At 36.2% G+C, this 23,919-nt stretch overlaps 4 protein-coding genes across 6 annotated transcripts; 1 reads left to right on the forward strand and 3 right to left on the reverse strand.

The window, feature by feature from the left end:
* Positions 1–7,089: 7,089 nt before the first annotated feature.
* Positions 7,090–11,490, forward strand: LOC140883195 (uncharacterized). The gene is made up of 2 exons (XM_073289562.1): positions 7,090–8,633; positions 11,445–11,490. The coding sequence occupies exon 1, from the start codon at positions 7,501–7,503 to the stop codon at positions 8,566–8,568; it is 1,068 nt and encodes a 355-aa protein (XP_073145663.1). The 5' UTR covers positions 7,090–7,500; the 3' UTR covers positions 8,569–8,633; positions 11,445–11,490.
* On the reverse strand, positions 8,564–14,074 carry LOC140883196 (uncharacterized methyltransferase At1g78140, chloroplastic). The gene is made up of 8 exons (XM_073289563.1): positions 13,786–14,074; positions 13,454–13,557; positions 13,203–13,343; positions 12,810–12,894; positions 12,542–12,735; positions 12,322–12,433; positions 11,780–11,887; positions 8,564–11,635 (listed from the first exon to the last, which is right to left on the reverse strand). Exons 1-8 carry the CDS (start codon positions 13,960–13,962, stop codon positions 11,495–11,497), a joined length of 1,062 nt encoding a protein of 353 aa, XP_073145664.1. The 5' UTR covers positions 13,963–14,074; the 3' UTR covers positions 8,564–11,494.
* A 313-nt stretch (positions 14,075–14,387) lies between these two features.
* On the reverse strand, positions 14,388–16,818 carry LOC140883197 (annexin Gh1-like). Its single transcript, XM_073289564.1, has 5 exons — positions 16,662–16,818; positions 15,854–15,999; positions 15,401–15,619; positions 15,057–15,269; positions 14,388–14,829 (listed from the first exon to the last, which is right to left on the reverse strand). Exons 1-5 carry the CDS (start codon positions 16,735–16,737, stop codon positions 14,533–14,535), a joined length of 951 nt encoding a protein of 316 aa, XP_073145665.1. The 5' UTR covers positions 16,738–16,818; the 3' UTR covers positions 14,388–14,532.
* Positions 16,819–19,360: 2,542 nt separating this feature from the next.
* Positions 19,361–23,718, reverse strand: LOC140879895 (uncharacterized). Of its 3 annotated transcripts, XR_012149549.1 has the most exons (10): positions 23,556–23,718; positions 23,407–23,485; positions 22,234–22,313; positions 22,064–22,130; positions 21,835–21,906; positions 21,097–21,333; positions 20,825–21,005; positions 20,619–20,748; positions 20,202–20,375; positions 19,361–19,742 (listed from the first exon to the last, which is right to left on the reverse strand). XR_012149549.1 is itself a non-coding variant. In XM_073283854.1 (8 exons), the coding sequence occupies exons 1-8, from the start codon at positions 23,629–23,631 to the stop codon at positions 20,743–20,745; spliced, it is 798 nt and encodes a 265-aa protein (XP_073139955.1). In that variant the 5' UTR covers positions 23,632–23,718; the 3' UTR covers positions 20,478–20,742. The 3 variants fall into 3 exon arrangements, 1 of the variants encoding a protein (XP_073139955.1); XR_012149548.1 differs by lacking the exon at positions 19,361–19,742 and having other exon boundaries at positions 19,781–20,375; XM_073283854.1 differs by lacking the exons at positions 19,361–19,742; positions 20,202–20,375 and having other exon boundaries at positions 20,478–20,748.
* Between the last annotated feature and the right edge of the window lie 201 nt (positions 23,719–23,919).

The following is a 23,919-nucleotide window of genomic DNA, read 5'->3' on the forward strand; positions in this document are numbered from 1 at the left end:
AGCCTTGAATTCTTTGTGGCTAAGGGCTTTTATGACTCTATGTAAAACAATCTTCAGCCTTGAAAGAGTGGGTGCCCGGTTAGCCTTGAAAGAGTGGGTGCCCGGTTAGCCAACTTGTGGCTAAGGGCTTTTATGACTCTATGTAAAACAATCTTTTGTTTAATATAATTTACACTTTTATAATGGCATTGACTTTATCTTTCTTCATATTGTTATATTATGATATACTATTGTTGTTTTGATAAAGACCTTGAATATACTATAGTGTATGTAAGATGTGGTAGCACATGGGGATGACTATCATGAAACACATCTTATAGTCACTGTATATTCTAAACTGTTCCTAGTCAATTGAGCCGTCCGCAAATAAGGATAAGGATCGCTCGAGATTGAGACTAGCATTTGCGATGCCGAGTACCATGTTTCATTGGTATGGAACATAGAGATGTTCAAAGCATGCAAATGGATATTCATATGATGAATGATCGAACTACCCTATTCGGACTTTCCAAGTGGTTATCACTTATCGAGTGGATAAAGTCCGCGGTTTTGGTTGTACACCATTAGTCCTTATTACTTGAAACATCATTGAGACTCTATATGCTAGTACTGTACTTTGACTCGTTTACCGACTCTATTGGGGTCATCAGGTGTCGGGATTGGGTACAGTTACGACACATATAGGAGTCGATGCTTTGTTGTCAAGGATTCACCACATACTTGCGAGTGTGGATATCCTATGTGATCTGAGGAGATATTAGTGTGATGAATCTCTGGCCAGAGTACATGATGTGTTTTAGGTTACTTGGTGTTCCTAGTAATACATGCGATGTCACTAATAGATCTCCAAGATGTTATGCATAGTTATCGAATCTTGAACGACTCTCGATGCACCAATGGTTGTTGATTCGATCGGGATATTTGGTTGAAGGGACCGTACTGTACGCTAACCAAAATCTACTGGTTCTTGCAGGCACTATCAGTAATACCTAGGGAATCATGGGACGATGTTGTTAGGCGCTCTTACCATGATTCGATGGATAAGTCGGAAATTGTTGTTCCGAGTCACAAGGAGTTGTGAGCCCACGGCTAGCTGTATTCCTGAACCATTGAGGGTTACACAAGTAATGGATTACTAAAACCCTGTAGAGATAGTTAAATTTAAAGAGTTAAATTTAATGAAAGAGAACTTGGACTTCTTAACTAAAGGGAGTGGAATTTCCTAAAATGACATAGGGATGAACATTTTTGGAAATCACTGAATTCGGATTCAGAAAAATTATCTTGACTCTAAAAGATGCAGAAATGGTTTCTGTGCACATTGGTGAAATCAGTTTATCAATCGGAGTCACGATGAATTTTATATTAATTTCTATAACAACAGGCTTGGCTTGTTGGGCTTAAGTTATGGATTGTGGGCTTTAAGGAGTTAGAGTCCTGATATAATTATAACTTAATCCAGTCTAGAAATTATCTATAAATAGGACTGCAGTGTTCAAAAATTTGGTGTGATTTCAGTCTTGCAATTTTCGAATTTCAGCCTATATTATTCAAGGGGATTTTCGAAATCCTCTGTCCCTTTTGGAGAAAATTCGGGTTGTGTTTTTGTGAAAAATTACAATCTGAATTAACAGATCATATCTGTTTATTCTCTACGCAAACTTCTGATTGATTTCTAGTGCAGTCAATCAGAGGGTTTTGTTTTCTATTCGTGGACCTGATTAAAGAAACGTTCGTTCATCAGTTCCGGGGATATACAACAAGAGCAGATTAAATTCTGTTGGTGTCCATAATCTCGCTTCGAGATTTTAAGGTAAAATATTTAATAGTGATTATTTGTTTTACTTACACAATTTAATCGTAAAGTTTTGATACCCAGATATGGAATCGTTCCATATTAATAAAATAAATTTTTAAACTTCCGCTGCACCGGGTATCAATTCTTAATTGATCTGAACACAGTTTTCCAACAACTCGACCATACAAGTCAATCATAATCTTTCGGTAGATTAGTCCCTGGCAACCTAGAGACCCTAAATCATCCGAATTGTCAAATGCTCTGAGATGGTATCCAGTACTCATCCCATAAGCACTATTCGACAAAATACTATCCCAAGTATTTATTAATTGCTACATCCTGATCAACCCTGATTAGCTCAACCAATCGAACCCGTCGATCTACTTAAGCTCGCACTTATCAGATCAAACCACCACTGATCATCCAACCTACATGGCTCGGTCAACAACCATGACTCAGCTGCCACAAAGAACCATTTCCAAACGGTGTCAGATCACAGTACATAAGTAGTTTACTTGGCACAAGTCCTGCGCCTTTTCAGCACTACTAACCACTGCTTCGTATTCTAAACTTAATCATCATAACTCTGACAGAGTTAGCCAATAACCACTAGTAGTCACTAGCACAGATCCCGTGCCACCTTAGCACTACCAGTCGTTGTCTTGTTCACCCAAGGCAAACATCAAGATAAACTAAGCCCATTCCATCCCATGGAAAATCCTACGCTCAATCTCTGAAAATATCAGACGGTACTTAGCGCAAATACTGCACTAACTATCCTTGCTTCGTTCATCCAGGATGAATATCACGATTCATCAAATTCAGAATCATAACTAACGAATCTCCAAGATTCTTACAATCTTCGAACACTCTCCTGATTATATCCCTCGCTTAAGATTGTGCAACAATTTAAGACTAAGGTAGCTTACCATGTTAACCCACCTGGACAACCACCAAGGGTTCACGGTTATAGGCCACGCTTCCCTCATATCTCAGATAGCTCTGTACAATCCTTAGCGTCTGACATAATCTATCACAGATGAAGTCAATCATCATGGAGTAGTCCTCGTATTCGAGTCTAAGTCTTAAAACAACATTCCATCCAGTATCTTGGATAATTCCTATCACAAGGAAATTCTAACCACAACTCTGATGACAACCCCTAGTCATAGCTGGTAGAAATCCGTCCACCTACTAGATCCACACGTCTAGCAGTAACCCAAAGGTTAAAACCTATTTGCTCAGAGTACACACTTGTCAAGAAAATCCCTCCATGACTGGTTCCCACAGCAGAATACTCAAACTATATCTCTGGCACACCAGACGATATTGAACCATCGATATCAAACCTGATATCTTAATCCAAGGTCATACCCTGTCGTGACTGCTACCAATTCTCTAGACTGAGTAGCCTTCCCACCGCCAATCCTGAAGCACAAAGGCTCCCAGGTATCCTCTGAAGTACAAGGACTCCCAGAGTAACACTGGCATAGGGTCGCGCTCCATCACGTCTTAGTCATGGTCATAGTCCCCAACTCTCGGCATATACTGGACCTGGTATCCCGATGAAAACTCATCATCACAAGCCTCAACCTAACAAAGGTCAGACAGCCTACTGTTCTCAAAGAGACAACCTAGAACAAAGCCCAAATGTTCTAAACCGAACAATACCCTTACCTCTAGATGAGTCCACCCATCACTGGCACTAACATAGTCCACTGACTAACTAGGTCAATCCTGGGAAAAAGCCTAGACTAACCACAAGTCACAGTCGGCCCACTCAAATCCCATGAGCTGCAATAGTTGAACGCTAATCAACTAAACCCAATCCAAACTTTCGCACAATCATGCAATCATACACGAATTGCTGGATAAATAAAACATGTATCACTTATTTCAAGTTATGTACTATTTCTTTATTACAATCTCATGTAATACATACAGTATTCAAAATACAATGAAATGTACAATCGAACTTGAAATGGTACAACTAAAGTATGATGATTCATTACAACTGAAATATTGTTTACAACTACATCAATACAGTATTTAAATCATCGTACTAGTCTTCGTTTCTTGAGCATGAAGCTTCTAATCGACACACGCATCGATACAAGCATACTCACGTCCAAGTATCTCTAACGGTCCTCCTACGAAGAACTCCGGAGATATGGCACGTGATAGCTAACCAGTTATGCTCTGCGTCAGTGCATGTCAATCGATCCCTCCTGCTCACGATCTACCATCAGCGTTCTTCTTGTATTCATATCATGCTTTTGAACATGAAGTTTCCCGTACCTGTACCAAAAGTATCGATACAAACATACCGACAAAACCATGTTCTGCATGACTTTAATGACAATTTCTCCAACTACTAGTGGAGAATCTTCAGAGTGGTGTCATCATGGTAATGACTGTACAGATGCAAGCATCAAGTAAGTCCCCACCAATCATATACCACTGCATCTGGCATCCGGTACTCGATCCAAAACTAGGATCCACCTGAGTAGAAATTTTGAAAACTCGAACACGATCCATCACTCCTGTCCGCACTTGCTGGAATCCCATAAGCCTAAGTCTTTAGAAATCCTGCCGATGATGATAGTCTCTAGGCAAAATAATCGCCGCATCATCACCACTTCCAAGGTCTCATCAATCTTATAAGGATAACCCAAAGTCTTAATACTATATCCCAAGTCTCTTGCATGCATGCGCTCTGATACCAATAAATGTAGTGACCCTACCCGGATCCACTACCTAATCAGAGTTTAAGAGCATAATTAAGCATGCATTAAAATAAATCGCTGCGAAATACTTAAATAAAAGCAGACCGGCAGAATACAACCGGTTAAATAAATTCGATTATACAACCCAATCGAATAAATAAACCCTAAAGGCAAAACCTACAGCTAATCTCGCTGTCCTCACTGGTCGCTGGCCAATCCAAGCTCCTGGTGCTCCACCCTGCACCTACACCTGCCCCGTCGGATGGGGTGTCCAGATACACAGAAAAGACTGGACGTGAGCTCTAAGCTCAATACGAAAGCACTGGGTAAAACATACAAATATGATGCATGCAAATGATAGGGTATCCATATCTGGGATAACTGTATACAACTGCTCAGTAATGGCGCCTAGGACATGAGTGGTACAACCCGGGGAGCAAACCCTGTGTACACTGCTCATTCCTATAGGACGTGAACTGTGTCCCCAGATGCTAACCACCCATGACACGTCAGTCACTGGGCACTAGACAATACCCGTCCAGACAGGGCTGAGCGGCCCTACATACCTCATCTCACAAGATGGACATGTACAATATGATATGCACATGTTGCATAATAATATGACACACAAATGCAACATACAAGCATGCAAAACCCGCTGGCTATCTCAGTCTGTACTTACGTATCTTACTACAGGCAGTCCTAGCAGTCCCACTCTAGGTTCCCAGCCTATCATCAACTCTACAATGCAAATATCCATGCATCATTATTTAAGCTCTAAAAGCCTTAACTAAGCTATTGCATACTTCTAAATAATTTAAGGAGACCATAGCTATACCTGCGTTCGTCGTCAGCCCGCTGATGACAATTTGTCTCAAAACTAGGCCACAGCTCCGCTACGACGCCTGGATCGCTATGCCACTTCCGAATTTCTCATTGGATGCCTAGATCTCCCTAGATCTGAGTTAGAAGGCTTAGGAATCAGAGAGAAGATAGGGAAAGGTGCACTTAAAAATGAAATATCGGCCCTCTATTTATAGACGGAGTTCGGAGCCTCCGAACCCGGTTCGGAACGTCCGAACACGATCGGAACCTCCGATCCCATCTTCGGAGCGTCCGATCGCCCAATATTACGTCAGCCATGACGTCACCTTGCTGACGTCAGCGATGACACGTGCCCTGGTCCCGATCGGAACGTCCGATCTCACCGTCGGAGCTTCCGATCTCGATCGGAGCCTCTTATCCTGACTTCGGATCCTTCGATCCTGTTCGGAACCTCCTGACTTGGTTCGGAGCTTCCGAACCCTCCGGACCTTCGGGACCTTCCCGGCTATTTTGAGTGTCCTTGATCCATTTCTGGACTTCGTTAATCCTTTAGGAATTTTTTTAATTACTTTTTACTTAATCCAATATTATTACATGATTAATATACTCTTTAATCGCTAATTACGGATACGGGTCACTACAAGTAAAATATACATATTAATTTACAAATGAATTTCAAATTGATAAGTTGTATAATCTATGACTATTATAGATAGAATTCAATAGTTGCATATTCATACTAAGACAATTTTTTTTGGTAGCAAAAGCGATAAATGAAATAAAGAGAATTTTTAACTCAAAGGCACAAATATTGGAGATACTGGTAAATGTTTTAGCAACAAGAATAAAATAACGAGAAAAAAAAAAACAACAATTATAATTTGACGGTGGAACGGAAAATTATAAACATTAACTTAAAAAATAATTTTTCTATAAATGACAGAGATGATAAATATGAACTTAATTTGAAAACGGTGACATATTAATTATATTGAAGAAATTAATGTTAAGTTCGACTCAGTGCCTGGAAACCTCCTTAATTTTAAATTTTGTCAAGCAATCATGTTCCTGAATTGAAAACTACCTAGGATTCTAGAAATGGAAGGAAAAATTTTTGTTTGAAAAAAAAATTATTTTTTGACATTCGGAAGCATTTGATTTCATGCGCAAATTAAAAAAAAAGAAGCATATATCAGATAGTTTCTTTTGAAAAATTAACTCTTTTTCCACGCATGATAATTAATATTTCATTTTTCGAATATTATTATATTCTTATTAAAAAAAAACAAAATAACAAGAATAAAAATATACTTCTGAGTTCGGATCCGAAAAAAAAAATAAAAATACTTCGGAGTTCTCAATAACCCAAACAAGACTCAATTCACGACCTATCATTCGTGAATCTCAATATAATTCGCTAGAAATGATAAATTAGAAGAACATATTAACAAAACCAAACCACCAATACTTAATTAATTTCCCGCAACAATTATTAATGAAAATTTACATGACATCGTTTTCTTGATTTCACACTGTAACAATATCAAACTGGCCAAACCATATAAATATAAATATATAATTATTCTCTCACTTTCTTGCGTGTGCGACTGACTGTGGTGTACGTGTTCCAGTTTGACCCGTCGCCACACCTACCGCAGCGGCTTTCATCTCCCTCACCATATACCCCACCACTCACCAACAAATCTATCTCCATCTACACTTGATATATACTTGATCCATCTTTTTTTGTATTTTAATAATTATCATAAATAAGCAACTACTGCCAGCTTCCTTGATTTCTTCCCGATTCTGATCACATGTATATCATGTATTTATAATTCTCTACAATATATATATATATAACACCCCTTTGGTTTTATAAATCTTTCTGTTTTTCTGTTTCTTCTTTAAACCCTACTGCCATAGTCACCCTAGCTCCATCTATATCTTCCTCCAAATTATTGATATGATCTGACTTTCTTGTGTTTCTTTATTTATTTCCTTTTGGTTCTTCATGATGTTAATTCTGTGTAAATAGCTCTTTGACGACTTTTTACATGTTTTGTTTGGGATTCGAACCCTGATCATATGATCTGTTTGTCGTGAATTTAGCTAGCTAGCTAGCTGTTTTCTTCACTTTGTTTGATCGATATGGCTTCTGGAAACAGTGGTGGCAGTATTCATGAATCCTCAAGTAGTGGTGATGGAGGAGGTGATGAAGAATACGATTCCCGCGCCACCGAATCCATTTCTAATTCTTTCTTGAACAAAAACCCACCAATTAATTTCGCTTCATTAATAACCTCCGGCCCACACCCACCATTTCTCCCTCACCAAAATCAATCTTCTTCTTACTATAATATTAATTCTCAGAATCTTGATCTCTACCCACCATCAACTCCCACTTTTCAGTATCATGATCATAATATTATAAATATCAGTAGTGATGGTATGATTTGGGGGGCAGGCAGCTTGAGATCTGAAGCCAACAGTACTACTGACGCCTTAATAAGAAACCAGTCACAATTAGCCAACGCTGCGCGGCCAGCTTCGCAACCGGCGGCCGAGGTAATTACCAAGAACTCGAAAAAGAGGACTCGGGCCTCGCGTCGGGCTCCTACTACTGTTCTAACTACCGATACCTCCAACTTTCGGCAAATGGTGCAGGAATTCACCGGGATCCCCACCGCTCCCTTTCCGGGCTCCCCTTATCCTCGTCGAATGAATCTTCTTTCGCCTCTCAGGCCCGCAACTCATTTGGATGGACTCGGCCCTCTTTATTCTCTCAGACCCCAATCACAAAACATCGTATCACCATTTTCTTCTTCTTCGTCTATATATAATGCCACCATGGTTGATGCTATAGTTTCCACTACTAATATAGTCAGCACTGGTAACAAAACCAGTAGTACTGCTGCTGTTCTTGGTGATCATATGAGTTCGAACATTAATTCTCCATTGCTTTCCGATCAAGGTCTGTTGAATCTGCAACATCATCATAGTTCAAGCCTGCATCCTCCTTCCCTCCACGGTCATCGATTCGAACCGATCAATTTCGGGAATTATCTTGGGGATTTTCGTAATCAAGAGATTAATATTGCTTCAGGTGATTTGAAGATCAATGATGATAACAACAGAGTATGGAGAAGCGGTGATCAATCTGTGAAGAATGATGATGGGATTCAAGAAAAGTTTATGCCTTTTGGTGGGAAGATTTGATTCATTAGTATTTTCAATCAAGAATTTCATTGCTGGTGATCTTGCCTCCGGGGACTGGTCACGAGGTAGAGTCGTTACTTCCTGGATTTGTCTTTAGATTGACTCTTTTAATTTTCTTTTTTTATAAAAATGTGGAGTTATCGAAATTATATACATTATATTTATAATTTACTCGATTAGGATCATGTGTATGCTAGTGTAAACGAATAATTCAGTTTTGGTTTACTTTGTTCTTTGAATACCTTAGACATTAATTATGAATTCTGGCCACATTAGTTAGTTATACGACTGTTAGGATTCATTTGGGGAAATTTTTTATAATTAGATTATGATAGATGTTTGCTTTTATATATATAATATAAAGAAGAAAAAACTTGATTTTAATGAATAATATATTCGGTTGATAATGGAAAGTTCGAGTTGATTGGAATGTATACGATGCATGCACATGAAACGTGTGGAAATAGGAAGGAATCGTAATTGGAATAGAAAGAAACAATTGCCGAAAATGAAACCAATTATAAATATTGAAAATTATCATTTGTAAATGTAAATTAGGAAAATAATCTTGAATTATGTGATAGCATATGGATACATATATATATTTTCCTCCCACTGTAGAGAATATGTATCCACGACGCCCACATATATACACATTGAACTTGAGCAAAAAATGAACAAGGAATAATTAAGCTAGGGTTTATAAACGTGTAAATATCCTCATATGTTCAAAATGACTAATGATGATACTATATATATTTATAGTATATAGTTTTAAAGATGATTTTGTATTCCATGGACTAGCAGTTATCGTGCTTAAATAGTTTTTTTAGGAAAAAAAAAACGATGGATAAAAAGGTTTTGTCTGTAATTATTATATTTTTTTACACATAATGTGCATTTAATTATCGTGTAAATTAACACGATCGATTTCGAACTCAAGTGGAACATAGGATATCGGCTTTCAACTATGAACACGTTAAAAACATCGAAATAATTATAAATTAAATAAAATTGTAAAAGGAGAAAACTATTTTATTTAATATTTTGATATGCTTAAAAATATAAAATAATAAATCAATTTATGTCTTAATATATATTATATGTAACTTATAGCACGCTTAAGTACATCGAACATCAATACAAATTTATAGTTGTTAAAATTAAGTCAACTATACAGAAATTCTAAACTCAATAAAAGTTATGCTAAAAAAATCAATTAAATATTTCAAATGTTGGAAATTTACTTTTTGTATTATCTTTGTATTATCATGATCGTTTTGGAAATAATAATATTAATAGGATTTTATAATTAGAATGTGAAACCCAAAAAATATGATTATCTAACATTAAAGTCTCAAACACATGAGACGAATTCTCGAGTTTATGACCTAATTGTGACAAAAAACTCTGTATATAAAAAGACACTTGGTGAATGTAGTTATATCAAATTAATACCTATTGAACTTTAAGTTACATCTGTCGGTAGGAAATTGCAGGATGTTTGGAGAGGGAACATTTACCTATATCAATAATTAATTAGCACTCTCGATCTTTTTTTAAAAATTAATAATAATAATTCGTCGCCAAATTCTATATGGACAGGTTTTATTTTGTTTTATTTTATGTAATAAAATCTTGCATATAGTACCTAATTTTGAAACCAAATCGGATTAGAATTAATTCGACATTGTTGATATATTGATTATTCGGTTGGGTCCCGTTCGATCGGGAACCAATATAATTACATTGGATTACTTCAAATTAAATTCAGAACCATTTTAATCTTGTCACTTTCAATTCAGTACCGAAACTGATACAAGCCTTCAACAAAAAAAAAAAATTAAAAAAATATAAAATAAAAACTGATACAAGACTAATCTCATACAGCTATATAATTAGATAGTATGTACACTATAGTCTGCGTAATGTGTGCATGGGCATAAATAGTTTCTAAAAAGTTTTAGAATTAATTAAAATATAAAAAAAATTATATAGATTATGATGATATGATTTTGGTTTTTTTTTTTTTTGTATATAATAACGTGCTAATAAATTTATAATAATATATTTTTTCTTGAATAATGAATGTTATTTGTTACACTTAAATCAAATAAGGGTTTTGAATTATATAAAAAAAAAAAACGGACCATAACATTAAAATTTATTAATATATAAATATATGAGTCTCAAGTTTAATCATATAGCATAGAAATTCTTTTAAGTACTTAAACGGTTTAATGGGGTCCGGAGCCGATCCGATAACATGCCTACTTGACAACAAACCGATGAAGCTAAAATGAAAATTAATTTGTTGTCCTTGTTCCGTCACATATATGTCAAATTATTGAGGGTCAACTTTCATATTCAATTCATCTAAAAATATATGTACGAAAATTTAACATCATCATCTCCCTAGATATGCCTAGGTCTTTAGCCGCCTAAGTACTTTTAAAGAGATACAAGCCACAAATAGTTTGTGATTTTTCTCCTGCCTAAGAATTAATTTCTGGTAATATTACAAGATTAACCTATATTTCACGCCACAAAATATACTAGACAAAATTTGCGTTGGCCGGTCACTTCTTCCCAACAAAATAGTTTGCGTTACAATTATAACTTTTTGTCAAAAATTTTAGGTGAATGACTCGCTTGGGGGACAAAATTGAAAATACTAAAGTAAATAGGCAAGATTCTTTTCTTTAATCATTTTCATTTGGTATATAAATTATATATTATTCGGCCATGTACCAACTTACATGGGGGGGAAAATAAGGATATGCATTTTAATTTTTATTTGATAATGGTAATAACAATTAGCGCCTCATACTTTGACATATACATATTTCACACACAACAGAGTATTTCTGTCGTAGGTGTAAGAATTTCTACAAGGAAAGAACGACACAGACTCACCTGTAACTCACTAAACAGGCTTCATTGCTGAGATCATTACGAATCTTCGGTTTCTGGTGCAAGTAAAACCGGTAAGCCCACAAGACGCGCAGAGATCTTCGAGTTCTTTCTCTGATAAAAATGCGTGACTGCCTGTGACGTCTGCAACGGTCTGCAATGGGAAAACAAAAATGCAATGCAATCAGCCAATCACTAAGGTTGAGCTTGAGAGATGGTATTTTCAAATAGAAACGGTTGTTCAGCTTCAACATTTCGACGGTTCTATCAGTATATAGATAACATCATGTAAACATGCCTGACGTAGAGTTCCACGTAGAGGAGCGTATGAGAGGAGACCATCTAGAATGTAAGTTGTCGCGACAAATATTCCTCCAGGTTTTAACACGCGACTTATTTCTGCAACCTGTTACACAACGACATAAATTTATGCGAATTAGGAACATATGGCATGCCGTTGTCCATGTTTATGTTAGGTACCATTTTATTTACTCCTACACGTCTTTTAACATCAATTCAATGAGTCCCATAACTGTTCGATGGAAATAGACTCAAATTGCTTTAACTCTTAGCATAATCCCAAGATTCTATGAAATTCCCTCCTTACATATTAAAAGGATATGAAGAACAAGAACTGCCAGAACAAAACTAGAAATAAACTGATAAACAGATGAGATTTGGGAAACCATTCTGTCCTTAGTGGAAGATCTATCAAATTTTGGTGGACTCGTTCAGAAGATTCAAAAACAAAATTTTATTTCAAAGTATCGGTCATAATGACTGTCAATCAGCCGCGGCACACAAACAGAAAGGGACATATTAAGATTGAGGTATTCTTACCCCTGCTGATGGTGAAGGCCAGCAGTGTAAAGCAGCACCGGCATGCACAGCATCCACAGTATGGGAAGCAAATGGAAGCCTTGAGATATCAGCTCTAACAAGGATTAAGTTCCTATATAAAGCAATTTGACAAGCAAGCATATCTACAATCAAACTTCAAAAGTAGGTGCAAGAAATGTCGCGAGCAAATTATTCAAGTATTTATGAAAAAGGAACGTACTCGTCAGGAAAGTTCTCTTCTTTCTTAATGAATTCATAGCATTGTTCTAACATAGTCTCGGAAAAGTCCAAGGCAACAACAAGGGAAAATAGTCCGCTCTTGGAAAAAAGTCTAGAAAACATCCCACTTCCACAACTTGCATCAATGATATTTCCACCCAAGACTGGCTTGAGGTAAGTTTTGATCAATTCAAACTGCAGTCAAATCCATTATGCGAAAATAAGCACAGGCTTTCATCAACAAAAGTTGATGTAGGATGAGCGGTTACCTCCTTTTCTGGGCCTGGAAAACCTCCCAAAAAAGAGAAACTTTGTCGCCACCCTCTCTCGTAGAGAAATGATACCAAAGGCAACCTGTTTGAATGAATAGTTCAAGGCTAAACTTGAGTAAAAAAAGTCTGTAAAGTACATGTTATTCGCACACGTTAACTGATTAGAAAAAGAGCGCAATTGCAAGCAATCGCACATGTATCAGATCCAATTGCCTTTGAAGTCACAGATAGTTTAGCCTTGAGCAGATGATCAGAAAGGTAATAAGAGATCCAATATCATTATAATCTCACAAACTTAATTGCATTCATGAACAAACATCCTCCAACGAGTCGGTGTAAATAAGACGGTACAATAAAAAAACACATTATGAATCCAAGAATATCAGTCACCTGAAAATCTCGGTAGATGCTGCCATAGATTCACCATACAACTTCCCACCACCAGTTACTGTCAAGTTAATATGTGACTCGTTGCCAGAATACGACTTCTTGCATTTCTGGCACTGCAAACTACAACGAGCTAAAGACTCCCTGCACGATGCATTCAAGTTCAAATTCCCATTAATAAGACCAAATGGTGGATAACAAAATCATTAGCAAATCAAAATAAACGATCAGTGGTCGAGCTTCATATCACTTACAAAGATAACCCAGGTTGGCTGTTCCAAATCAATGGCTTGTAGCAAATGGGACAAGATAAAATCGTGTCGCGCAAGTTTAGCTTTGTCTCATCCAAAACAGGCTCCTAGCGGATTAAAAATAATTGAGAAGTAAATTTATAATCCTACGTCCACAATGGTATTAGTAAATTGTTTCAAACAGCAAAAAGAAATGATTTTTGAGGTCGAATTTAAAGCATCGCAATTCATTATTGAAATAAACAGAGAGGCATTCATGCATTCAAGCAAAACTTTCATATTTTCGAATGCCAATTAATGCCCAATAATTTGAAGAATGAAATAAGGAAAATTACGGGTTTAGCTTCGATATAGGAAGTGGATGAAGCTCGAATTTTCAACGGAGAAACACGAAGGGAGCGAAGGGTTTCCGGGATTGAAAGAAATGGCTTCAGCCGTATCGAGTCGCACCGGCGTTGACTCGGAAGCAACGCAGCAGATGAAAGGTTGTTGCAGACACCCACTGCTCCCATTATTACAGATATTTTAAGAATTTGGCTTCAAAACGTGGCTTAAGATGCTAAACACTGAAATAATGAAGTTTTAATTCATTTCGTCGTTATTATTTAATGATTCGTTTGCTTTCCTTGTAGCTTTTATATAGTTTATTATATGAATAATTTGTATAAAAAAATCCGAAACGTGTGAGGATTGAATATTGATCTGTTTATGCTTGTCCTCTGGCGTGGTGTAATATTCTCCAGAAATGCTGGAGGCACATTTACAGTAGGAACATTTCTTGAAATTCTCTCGATCATAATATGTTAAATCTGAAGACTGGAATTATAGATTATTTTGTTTTAGAAAAAGTGGGGTGAATTGCAAAATGTTATTTTTTTTTTAAGAAACAACATAAAAAAATTTTATTGAACGGAATACATAAAGAGAGATCCGAGAGTAGCAACCACACGCTCAGCAATTCTCAATGTGGACAAAGTAGAACGACTAATGTTTCATGTAACACACCTCACAAAACAAGCAAGTTCGATCAAGTTGATATGATATTATTTATTTATTTGGTTCGAAATGTCGAAAGGGGAGACTCAAGCTTCCCCATGTCCGATGAGGGCCAGAAGCATATCCTCGTAGTCTCCTCTGGTATCCTTAGCAATGGCTTTATCCAGGGGAACGCTAGTTCTTCTGTGATACTCGTCTTTGATAAGTTTCATGTCAGCTTCAGCCCTGGTGACAACCACTCTGGTTAAGGCTCCTTCGTCCGTCCCACGCCTATTTATTGCGAGCCGGATAACCTTTTCAAAATACTTCTCCGGGTAAACCAGACACTTCACCGTGGCTCTCAGAATGGAGAGGTACTCGTCTTTAGGATCAGCTTTCAAATCCTGTGTTATCATAAGTTGTCAGAAATCAAACAACAAACTCCAGTTTCAAAATCTGAGATTTATTTATAGATGATTGTGTATATTTGATAAGTTCCTACCCTGATTCGACCATATTTATCTTGTGCGATGTTGCATTCATACTATCTTTAAAATTCAATGATAATAATACATATAAAGGTAAAAGGAACAAATATTTGGGCTTTAGTACTGTGCATATGCATTCGTACCTTGTTTATATCTTTGCCAAATTCATTTTTGTACTGATTAAGCGTTGCATTGATTTGTGCTTTGCTCCTTGTGGCCAATATCCTGATGAGATCATCATCACTGCAAGCCTTGTCTGAGATTTTCTCGTGTAGAATTTTAGCTTCTTTTTTTGCTAGAATCAAGTCCACTTCATCTCCACAATAGCGATAGGAGCTCACTAAGGGGACCAAAAGCTGAAAGAAATCAACAATCTGTTAAACAGCTATTCTTTAACCAGTGACGAAAATTTGCGTATACAGATCAAGTGTGGTTTCTGACAAAGATTTAGCATGAAATAGTACTTTATTATTTTTCTTTTTTTTACCTTTCGGAAGTCTCCAGTTGTGTGATAAGCAACGTCTTCCTCAAGTGACCTTTTAAAACGAGCATGATAAGCTTCCCTAACTAGAAGCAGCTCTTTCGCTGATCTTGCGCATGCTATCTCCACGAGAACTTGATTGCTCGATGTCCACCTCTTCGTAGCCTCATTAGCAATATGTGCATCTCGCTCCGGAGGGTCCAGTGTCCAGAGCACCACAACCCTCTGGCAAATATACATTTAGAAACATAAATGAAAGAAAATAGAATAAGAAGAAGCATGATACTATTACTTGCTCCATGACAAAAATATGTAAGTACATGAAAGTTCTATTCTTTTCTGACTACGGTCTCAAGGAAGGTCCCCAAGACCTGATGAAACCATGACCAAATATGTCATAGGTGGAAGACAACACAAAGGATACCAAAAACAAATATTAAAAAGACATGACCAGTTAACCTCAAAATCATTTGATAGTTCTTTATCCAAGGATTTGAGCAAATCTTCTCCATAAGTCTCTGCATAAACTTTTAGAATCTGCTTGCGTTGTGCGGCATTTCTGTGGCCCAAAATGGATATGATCAACCCCTCGTTGGTACCCCATCCTGAAAAATCCGGCAAAAGGAAGTCAAATAGGTTCTGTATACGCAGTAATTAAGCCAGAAATCTCTCATTCGAACAAGAAAGGACGATCAAATTTTGCAAACGGCCTATGCCATGATCCAAAACAGGGTACTAATATCAAAATATGAGTTTCGCCCCTCCCTCCTCGAATGAAACACCTATACCATGATCCAAAACAGGGTACTTGCTAGATTAAAACTCGAGATCTATCAAATCTTCAGAGTTACGGATCTAATTCCACGATAAATAAGATGATATGTTGTAACAAAAGAAACAGCCGTGCATTTTCTTCCTTGACAACCTCAATTGTAGAATCATACAAATCAATTAACCGAACGAGCGTTTGAGAGAGTGGAGTAAGACCCAACGGCATTTTGGATCAAAACTCGAGAACAATGAATAAAAATGCAAACTTTTGGACGATCCTATCCACCGATGCTCCCAGTCACAGATCAAAGGATTTAAACGGAAAATCAAAAAACAAAAATTACCAGGATTCTTATATCTTTACCCAACACATACATAAGTCAAGATCGCACCAGGATCAGCCATTCAAAGGGTCAAAACCAAATCCGCAACACCCTTTCAACACAAGAAAAGAACACAAACACGCAACACAAATCTGGGTCGATCAAAATCTGACCTGAAAATGCTTTGTGGAGTTGTTCACAGTCGTCGGCTACAGGGGGAACTTGTGATGGTACACAGAGGGTCGACATTTTCGTTTTCTTGGTCGAGTGACGATTTGAGTGGTGTGAGGAGAAATCCGGAAACGCTCGGGTATGTAATGACACGAGCTGGCATCGATCTTGCCCCCCTTTTAACGCACAAAACAACGCGTTAGGATTCCAGGTTTTGACACGTACTTGCCGACAATGGTGGCATTCGTAGGACTGTGTTTGGAGCGTTGAACATTAAAACGCCGACGTGGATCGATGCACGCACCACATTTTCATTTGATTGAGTAGTTTTTTTCTCGAGACTTATAAAAATATATTAGTTTTTATGATAAAATTATTATATCTCACCCAAAATATGGATTATATCCGACCTGTGTCCCACGAGCAAAAGCAAAAAAAAAAACAAAATTTACTTGAAAAATTTCGGTTTCAATCATTATGTTAATCCGTGCAAAAAACATGAGTGAGGGATTATGATTTATTATGTGAGCCGACCCATTCAATTTCAAGATTATATACATGAGTTGATCATAGCATTAATGTCTCAAGTTTAATGGTACCAGGTTTTGGAATCAAAATTCAGTTGTAATAAACATATTTCCTAACTCTAAAAGAAATATATATAAATTTATACGGGTGTGCATGTGCGTGTGGGTGTTATTTTCCGGCTTAAAATTATGATAAAAAATATTTTTATTGTTTTATAATTATAAGTGAAACAAACTCAAAGTATGTGTTTGCATAAGATTGTTTTTAAAAGATTTTGAAATTATTTTTGTAAAAAATGTTATCTAAATATAATTTTTAAGGTAAAACTCCAATGAGACAGTCTCAAGGGTCATTTTTATGAGACGGGTCTATTATATGAGTCATCCATTAAAAAATATTACATTTTATGTCAAAAGTATTACTTATTATTATAAATATGGGTAGAATTGACTCATCTCACGAATGAGACTGTCTCACAGGAGTATTACTCAATTTTTAAATAACTAATGAGATGTGTTTATTGTTATTTTAAAAGCGAAAAACGTATGTTAAACAATAATTAAAATATTTTTATAAAATATATGTTCAAACACGTTTTTAATTGTTTTTAATTATAAAATCGATTTTTTTTTTTTGAATAGTTGTCCAAACATTTCTTCAACTTAAAAAATATTTATTTTTAAAACAAATTTTAAAATATTTTATAAAATTTTTATAAAAAATACTTATATAAAAACGTTTTATAAATAAAAACCAAACACAAGAAGTTATACTGATGATCACTATCAAATCATTTTATTTTACCCAATTGCTCATTTTTCATTAGAAGGGCCCGTTTCTTAACATAGCACATTAAATATTCTCAATCAATACGAAGGTCGTCTTTATGCTCAAAATTTCGTGGTTGGGCGACCACACACTATCCAATATCCCCTGCCTCCTATATATGATAAGTGATAACATCCACAATGAGATTTGATTGAAATTTCTACTCTTTGCGTTAAATTTTGAAAACTAATTATTGCTAATTCAAGAATGGGTCAGATTGAAAATTGTCAAAAATCGAAATGGATAGTATGTTATTTGAAACATATTTTGTTTTCAAAAATTGATTTGTAGCACCGTATACTTTATTCCAAAAAGTATACTAGTAATAAGAAATTGTCATAGTGATTAAGGCCTATAATTGAACCTTAAAAGTCCACACAAACACGATTTCAACGGGAGAGGCCCCTACTAATCTAATCATTTGTAGCATCTTGTCACCATCAATTCCCTCTTTCAAGATTAAAAAAAAAAAAAAAAAATTAAAGTGAAAGCACTGCCTAATAAATGAAATTAAAATTTTCTTGCCGACTCCGCATCTTTCAAAACAAAGTCTTTCGTCAATTTTTTTTCTTTGTTTTTTTATAATTATTACATTCATCTCCATTATACAAGTGATGTTTCCTTTTGGATTTACTTCAAATATACATATACTTATTGCATACTTAATGCTAAATCCATCTAAATTATATAAATCATATATTTTTTATTTGTCTCAAATATATAAAATATTAACCACGTTTTTAAAATATAGTAATTTTTTTCTACAATTTTATCAACATACATACTAACTACGATTTTTTAAAATATTCAATCATTTCTATACACTAAATAAGGAGAAAATAAGAAATTCACATATGATTTATAATTTAATTTTTCCAATGATTTTTTTTAAGTGAAAAAGCAAATTTTTCTTTTATTAATATTTCCTTATAACTAAGTTTTGAAGAAAAAAAAAAACTTTCCAATGAATTTATTTGATTCTTGTATATAAAAAAAAAAAATCTACATCTACATCTATAATAAAATTGAAACGTCGCAGATAACATCAAACCTACGTACAGACTTTAATAATTGATGAGCAAATATGAGCGTCATTGACTGGACGTCTCAATTCTGGTGTAAACGATGGCAGAACGTTGAGTACAATCCCCAAGACAACAAACATTTCATTCACGTTTTTGCATATGAACAATTGGAAAAGTGTCATGTTCTCTACCTATTTAAATACAAATAACTTGCAAAGTAACATTGAGAGGGATAAAAAACTGAATGTCGAAATATTTTGCGAACTAAATCAAATCAATTTCAGACCACCACTACTTGATCAACTATACTCTGAGATTTTCTTAAATAATTTTGAACTATGTTCAACATACAAAATGATATTTTCAAAATATCTCCTTGCTGACTTTCGTGTTTAAACCACCCCAAAGCAGAGAGCTAAACGAGCAATATTACATGTCGATGACCCAAAAAATGAAAAAAAAAAAAAAACTAAGCTCGAATATGGTTTAAGATTTGCAAGCACATAATTTACAGGAGGTAAATTAAAAGTGAATCTCTAGCATAAACTAGGGATTCTGGTGAAACGAAACTGGAAATGAATGCAAGTAAAAAACGGATTTGAGAAGACTCATATCAAACTTCAATTCAGCAACCAAAATGGATCTACAACAATCTACAAGAATATCAGGTATCAACTTCACAGCTACAGCGGCGATCTCATGCTGTGATAATACAATTAATATCAGATTACAGCTGTGTGACATTTCTTAGCAACGGTCAAAATCCAAATAGAACACCATCAATGGGGGAAAATCAGTTAATATCTTACCACCATATCGAGTATCCATGACAAAAAAAGAACGCCTGGGGGGTTGATATTTGTCAGCAAATAAAGGATCTATTTGTCAATAGCCTCAGCTACATTGTACACGATACTTACAGAACTCTCATTAATTCCCAAAATCATAAGCAAGCAAAAATTAGGCAGTGTTTGGGAGAGCTTCTAGGAAGCAATTTTCAGTTTTTTCTTAACAAAATTTCATGAAACTTCAAAATTTTGTCAAGAAAAAACTGAGAAATACTTTCTAGAAGGTCTCCCAAACACTACTTTAGGATGGTCATGGGCCAAATTCAGAATTTTAATGTGCTTAAATACTAGCAGGTGGGTATATTAACCTTACCAAACTTGGCACCGTAAAAAGTTTGTTTAGACACCTGTTCGTCACCAGCAAGAAATTAAAACAATCGACAGCAAAGTAAAATCAGCATCAACAGCTGCTGCATCATCTAAACACAGCATCAATAGCTGCTGCATCATCTCGTCAATCAGCAGCAACTACTTCTCACGAGCACAACTATAGAAGGCCAGTAAATTTACACATGAGTCAAACGTTCAATGATCCACATCCAGGAAAACATTCACAAAGCTAATTGCCGAGAGTCTGATAAATACTAAATAGAAAAATTTTCACCGCATGTGACACTATAAATAGCAAAGGTAAACAAAAGCTTAGACACTGTTCAAGTAGCAACCATAGCAAGGTGCAAAGACCATCAAACATGACATCGGATTTCATGACAGTAAAGAAGAATTCAACCTTCAAAGAAATCTCGAGGACATCACTAATAGCAACCACTACATAGAAATATCCAATTTATCCAAGACAATTGCAGCAAAAGAAGTTGTATCAAGTCATTATCACTCGAGCAGCACCAACTCCTTTATTCCTGAAACAATATCCAATTAAGCATCATCAAGAACAATTCCAACCAAGCTAATGACTCAAGTGGTTACAACACTCACATCAGCTTCAGAACCTGGAGATGGACTTCGAGAACCATCACGTGGTACACGCGGAGAGACACTCTTTGGAGTAGCTGCTCGTTCTTTGTGATTCTTAGCATCTGGACTTGCATCCCTAGACATAGATCTCCGTGGAGATGGGCTTCGCAGAGGACTAGGACTGCGACGAACAGGGGACGCACTGCCATGAGTGCCAAACGTATCAGAATTAATTTATGAACATACCATGCAACTCAAGATAAATAACGTTAATAACTATAACAAAGAAATACCTTCCATAAGACCGACTTCGACTGCGTCGCTCATCATTATACTTGCCTCTTCCACGTTCTCTGCGATAACCAGGACTTCGACTGCGGCTCCGACTTTGGCTCCTGCTACGGTGCCGACGATCCCTGTCCCTGTCCCTGTCCCTGCCACCATCACGCTCACGCTCACGTTCATATCTACCTTTACTTCTACTACGGCTCCTCCTCCGGTAATCCTTGTCCTTGTGATCATCTTTGTGCCTAGATAAATATGCTTTGAGTCGGGAGTTGACTAAGAAAGATATTTGATTACAAAATACAAGCGCTCAGGATCTCAAGTAGGGAGAACAAAAAAATGAACTTGCTTTTATTCGATTATTTGCCATGGAATAGATATATAGATTTTCTAAAGAATGTATCGTCTGTAAAAAACAGGTTTTAACTTCAGAATTTAATCATTTATTCAAGTGAATCTAGAATATTAGTCTCTAAACAAGTAAATTCACAGAATCAGGCAACGTAGATGACCAGGGGTAAACAGTGAGCAACTTAGCGAAGCTGTTGAACGTGGCTCCTCCATTCCAAGTCCCAAGGGACTGGGAAAAGATTCAAAAACTCAAATGCCAGACACAACATAACCCAAATCACGATGCAACTATTTACTTTTCTGGGGTTACATGTCCAGATGCCTCCAAGGTGATTTAAATCATGAGTTTGAACAGTCAAGTACTTAATAAAAAACACGAGGAAAAAGCAATATACCTTGGCCGAGGACTGCGACTTCTAGATCGCCCTCTGGACTTGTAAACAGGTTCTGAAATCCTCCCCTTTTGACTGATGAAAAAGATCATTACAGTTTGTTACAATGGCATTTCTGATCAAACAACTATCGATCAATACCACAAAACAATGGCAATTCAAAACAGCAACCCAACAAAGTTTAGCGAAGTAACCTGTGAGATTTTAGCTTCAGAAAAAAGGCCAAACTTACATTTTTTCAGCGTTCGGGCCATACTTTGCAAATTGAACCATTATTTCTCTCCCATCAACAACTCTTCCTGCACATGAAAAGTTAAAATTTCCATTGATAAAAAATTACTATGATTTAATCATTTAACACACTTTAAAATCCATTTTTCTCCAACTGTCAAACAAACTTACCATCTAGCTTTTCAACAGCCTTTGCAGCCTCTTCCTGATACTTATATCGCACAAATGCGAAGCCCCTTGAGTCTCCAGTCCTAACGTACAACAGTGACAGTATAGAGCACCTCAGCTAAACACAAAAAAGTTTACAACCAAAATTGACAAGGAAAAATATAACCTCCAATTACAAATTTATGTGCAGCTCAAACTGACATTTTAGGGCAAAATTCACTTGCCACCTCAAAGATCAGACTGTGCCTAGCCTGAACTTAAAAGCTTCATTTTTTAATTTTCAGAATCAAACCCACTTCATCTAATTAAGTGCACAGTTTACCCAGCTCATCATTAAATAGTCCAACTGAAACCCTCCAATCATCCAACTAAAATCTGTCTTTAAATTTTGTTGAATTTGACCGTCTGGCCCGCCCCTGTTCATCTTCTACAGCCTACAGAACCGCCTAAGCAAAGGCGGTGCGGCCGATGGCCTCCTCCCGCCTAGGTGGCTGCCATTTGAACACTAGATAAAAGAAATATGAAGTTCTTATTTGTCGGACTGTCTTTTCTCAAGAAACAAAAGGGATTAAGTATGACAGGTTGAACGAGAGAGAGTGGTCGAATATTGAGGGAGAGAGGGACAGAGATGAGGAGTCAAGGACTCAAGGGCCAAGCAAATATATAAACATAGGTAGTATCTAACCCAATGCTTTATTATTTGAAATCACAACTCACAAGTGCATATGCAATTAAGCCAGCAATGGGAGCATGATGCATCGGTGCTTTAACTTGAAACAAACCAAATTTTAAGACATAAGGTGAAATAAAAGAACGGAGCGTGCTTACAAGGAACATTCAGGGATTTATGCGTCTTAGACATCTTTATTGATGTCCAACCATAATAATCCACAGAATCCACATTCTTTTGAACTAGTAGGGAAACTCTATAATATATTTAGAAAACACAGTTCCATTGGATGCTTGCGACCACACATCAGAAATCGAAAGCAATATACTGATATTTTGTAATTAATACACTTTTATCAATTTTTAAATTTTAATAACGATAACAAGAATTGCAGATTAAGATCCTATGGCATACATATTCTCAAATATTTCCATAAATTCACAGGTACCAAGTATTTTGTTGCATAGTTGCTGATTGCATGTAGCATAAAACTTCCAAACACGTACCTCCGGTCCCTGGGAATGAAAACATCAACCACTTTCCCATACTTATCAAAGAGGGGAAACAAATCATCAGCCGTCGTACCTGAAAAAAACCAATAAAAATCAGAAAATAAATAAATACAAACAAACAAAAAGTAGAAAAGAGGTCCTACGGAAAGTGATGTTGAGGACGAGAAGAGAATAGGTATCTCTGATGTCCGGCGGCCCAGATCTACCAAAGTGCGACATGCTTCTGTCGACAGAGAAGGGGGAATTTTGCGGTGGGCTGAGGTTTTAGGGTTTGTGTGGTTATCTTACGCCGCCTCTAAGAAGAAATCGTGTAGATAATTTCAGTTCGCTGTTTGGTCACTTTTGCCCTTACTGTAAATTTTTTTTTTTTTTACGGTACCTTGCTGTATATATATATTTTTTTTTTGTATATTTTTATTCATCGTTTATGTTATAAAATAAAGGATAAACTAACCAAAAAATATGTAAAGAAAACAAGTAAATTCAATATATCAAAAATATTACATA

The sequence above is a fragment of the Henckelia pumila genome, chromosome 2, assembly GCF_033568475.1.
Source record: "Henckelia pumila isolate YLH828 chromosome 2, ASM3356847v2, whole genome shotgun sequence".
In the NCBI taxonomy this organism is placed as follows: Eukaryota; Viridiplantae; Streptophyta; class Magnoliopsida; order Lamiales; family Gesneriaceae; genus Henckelia; species Henckelia pumila.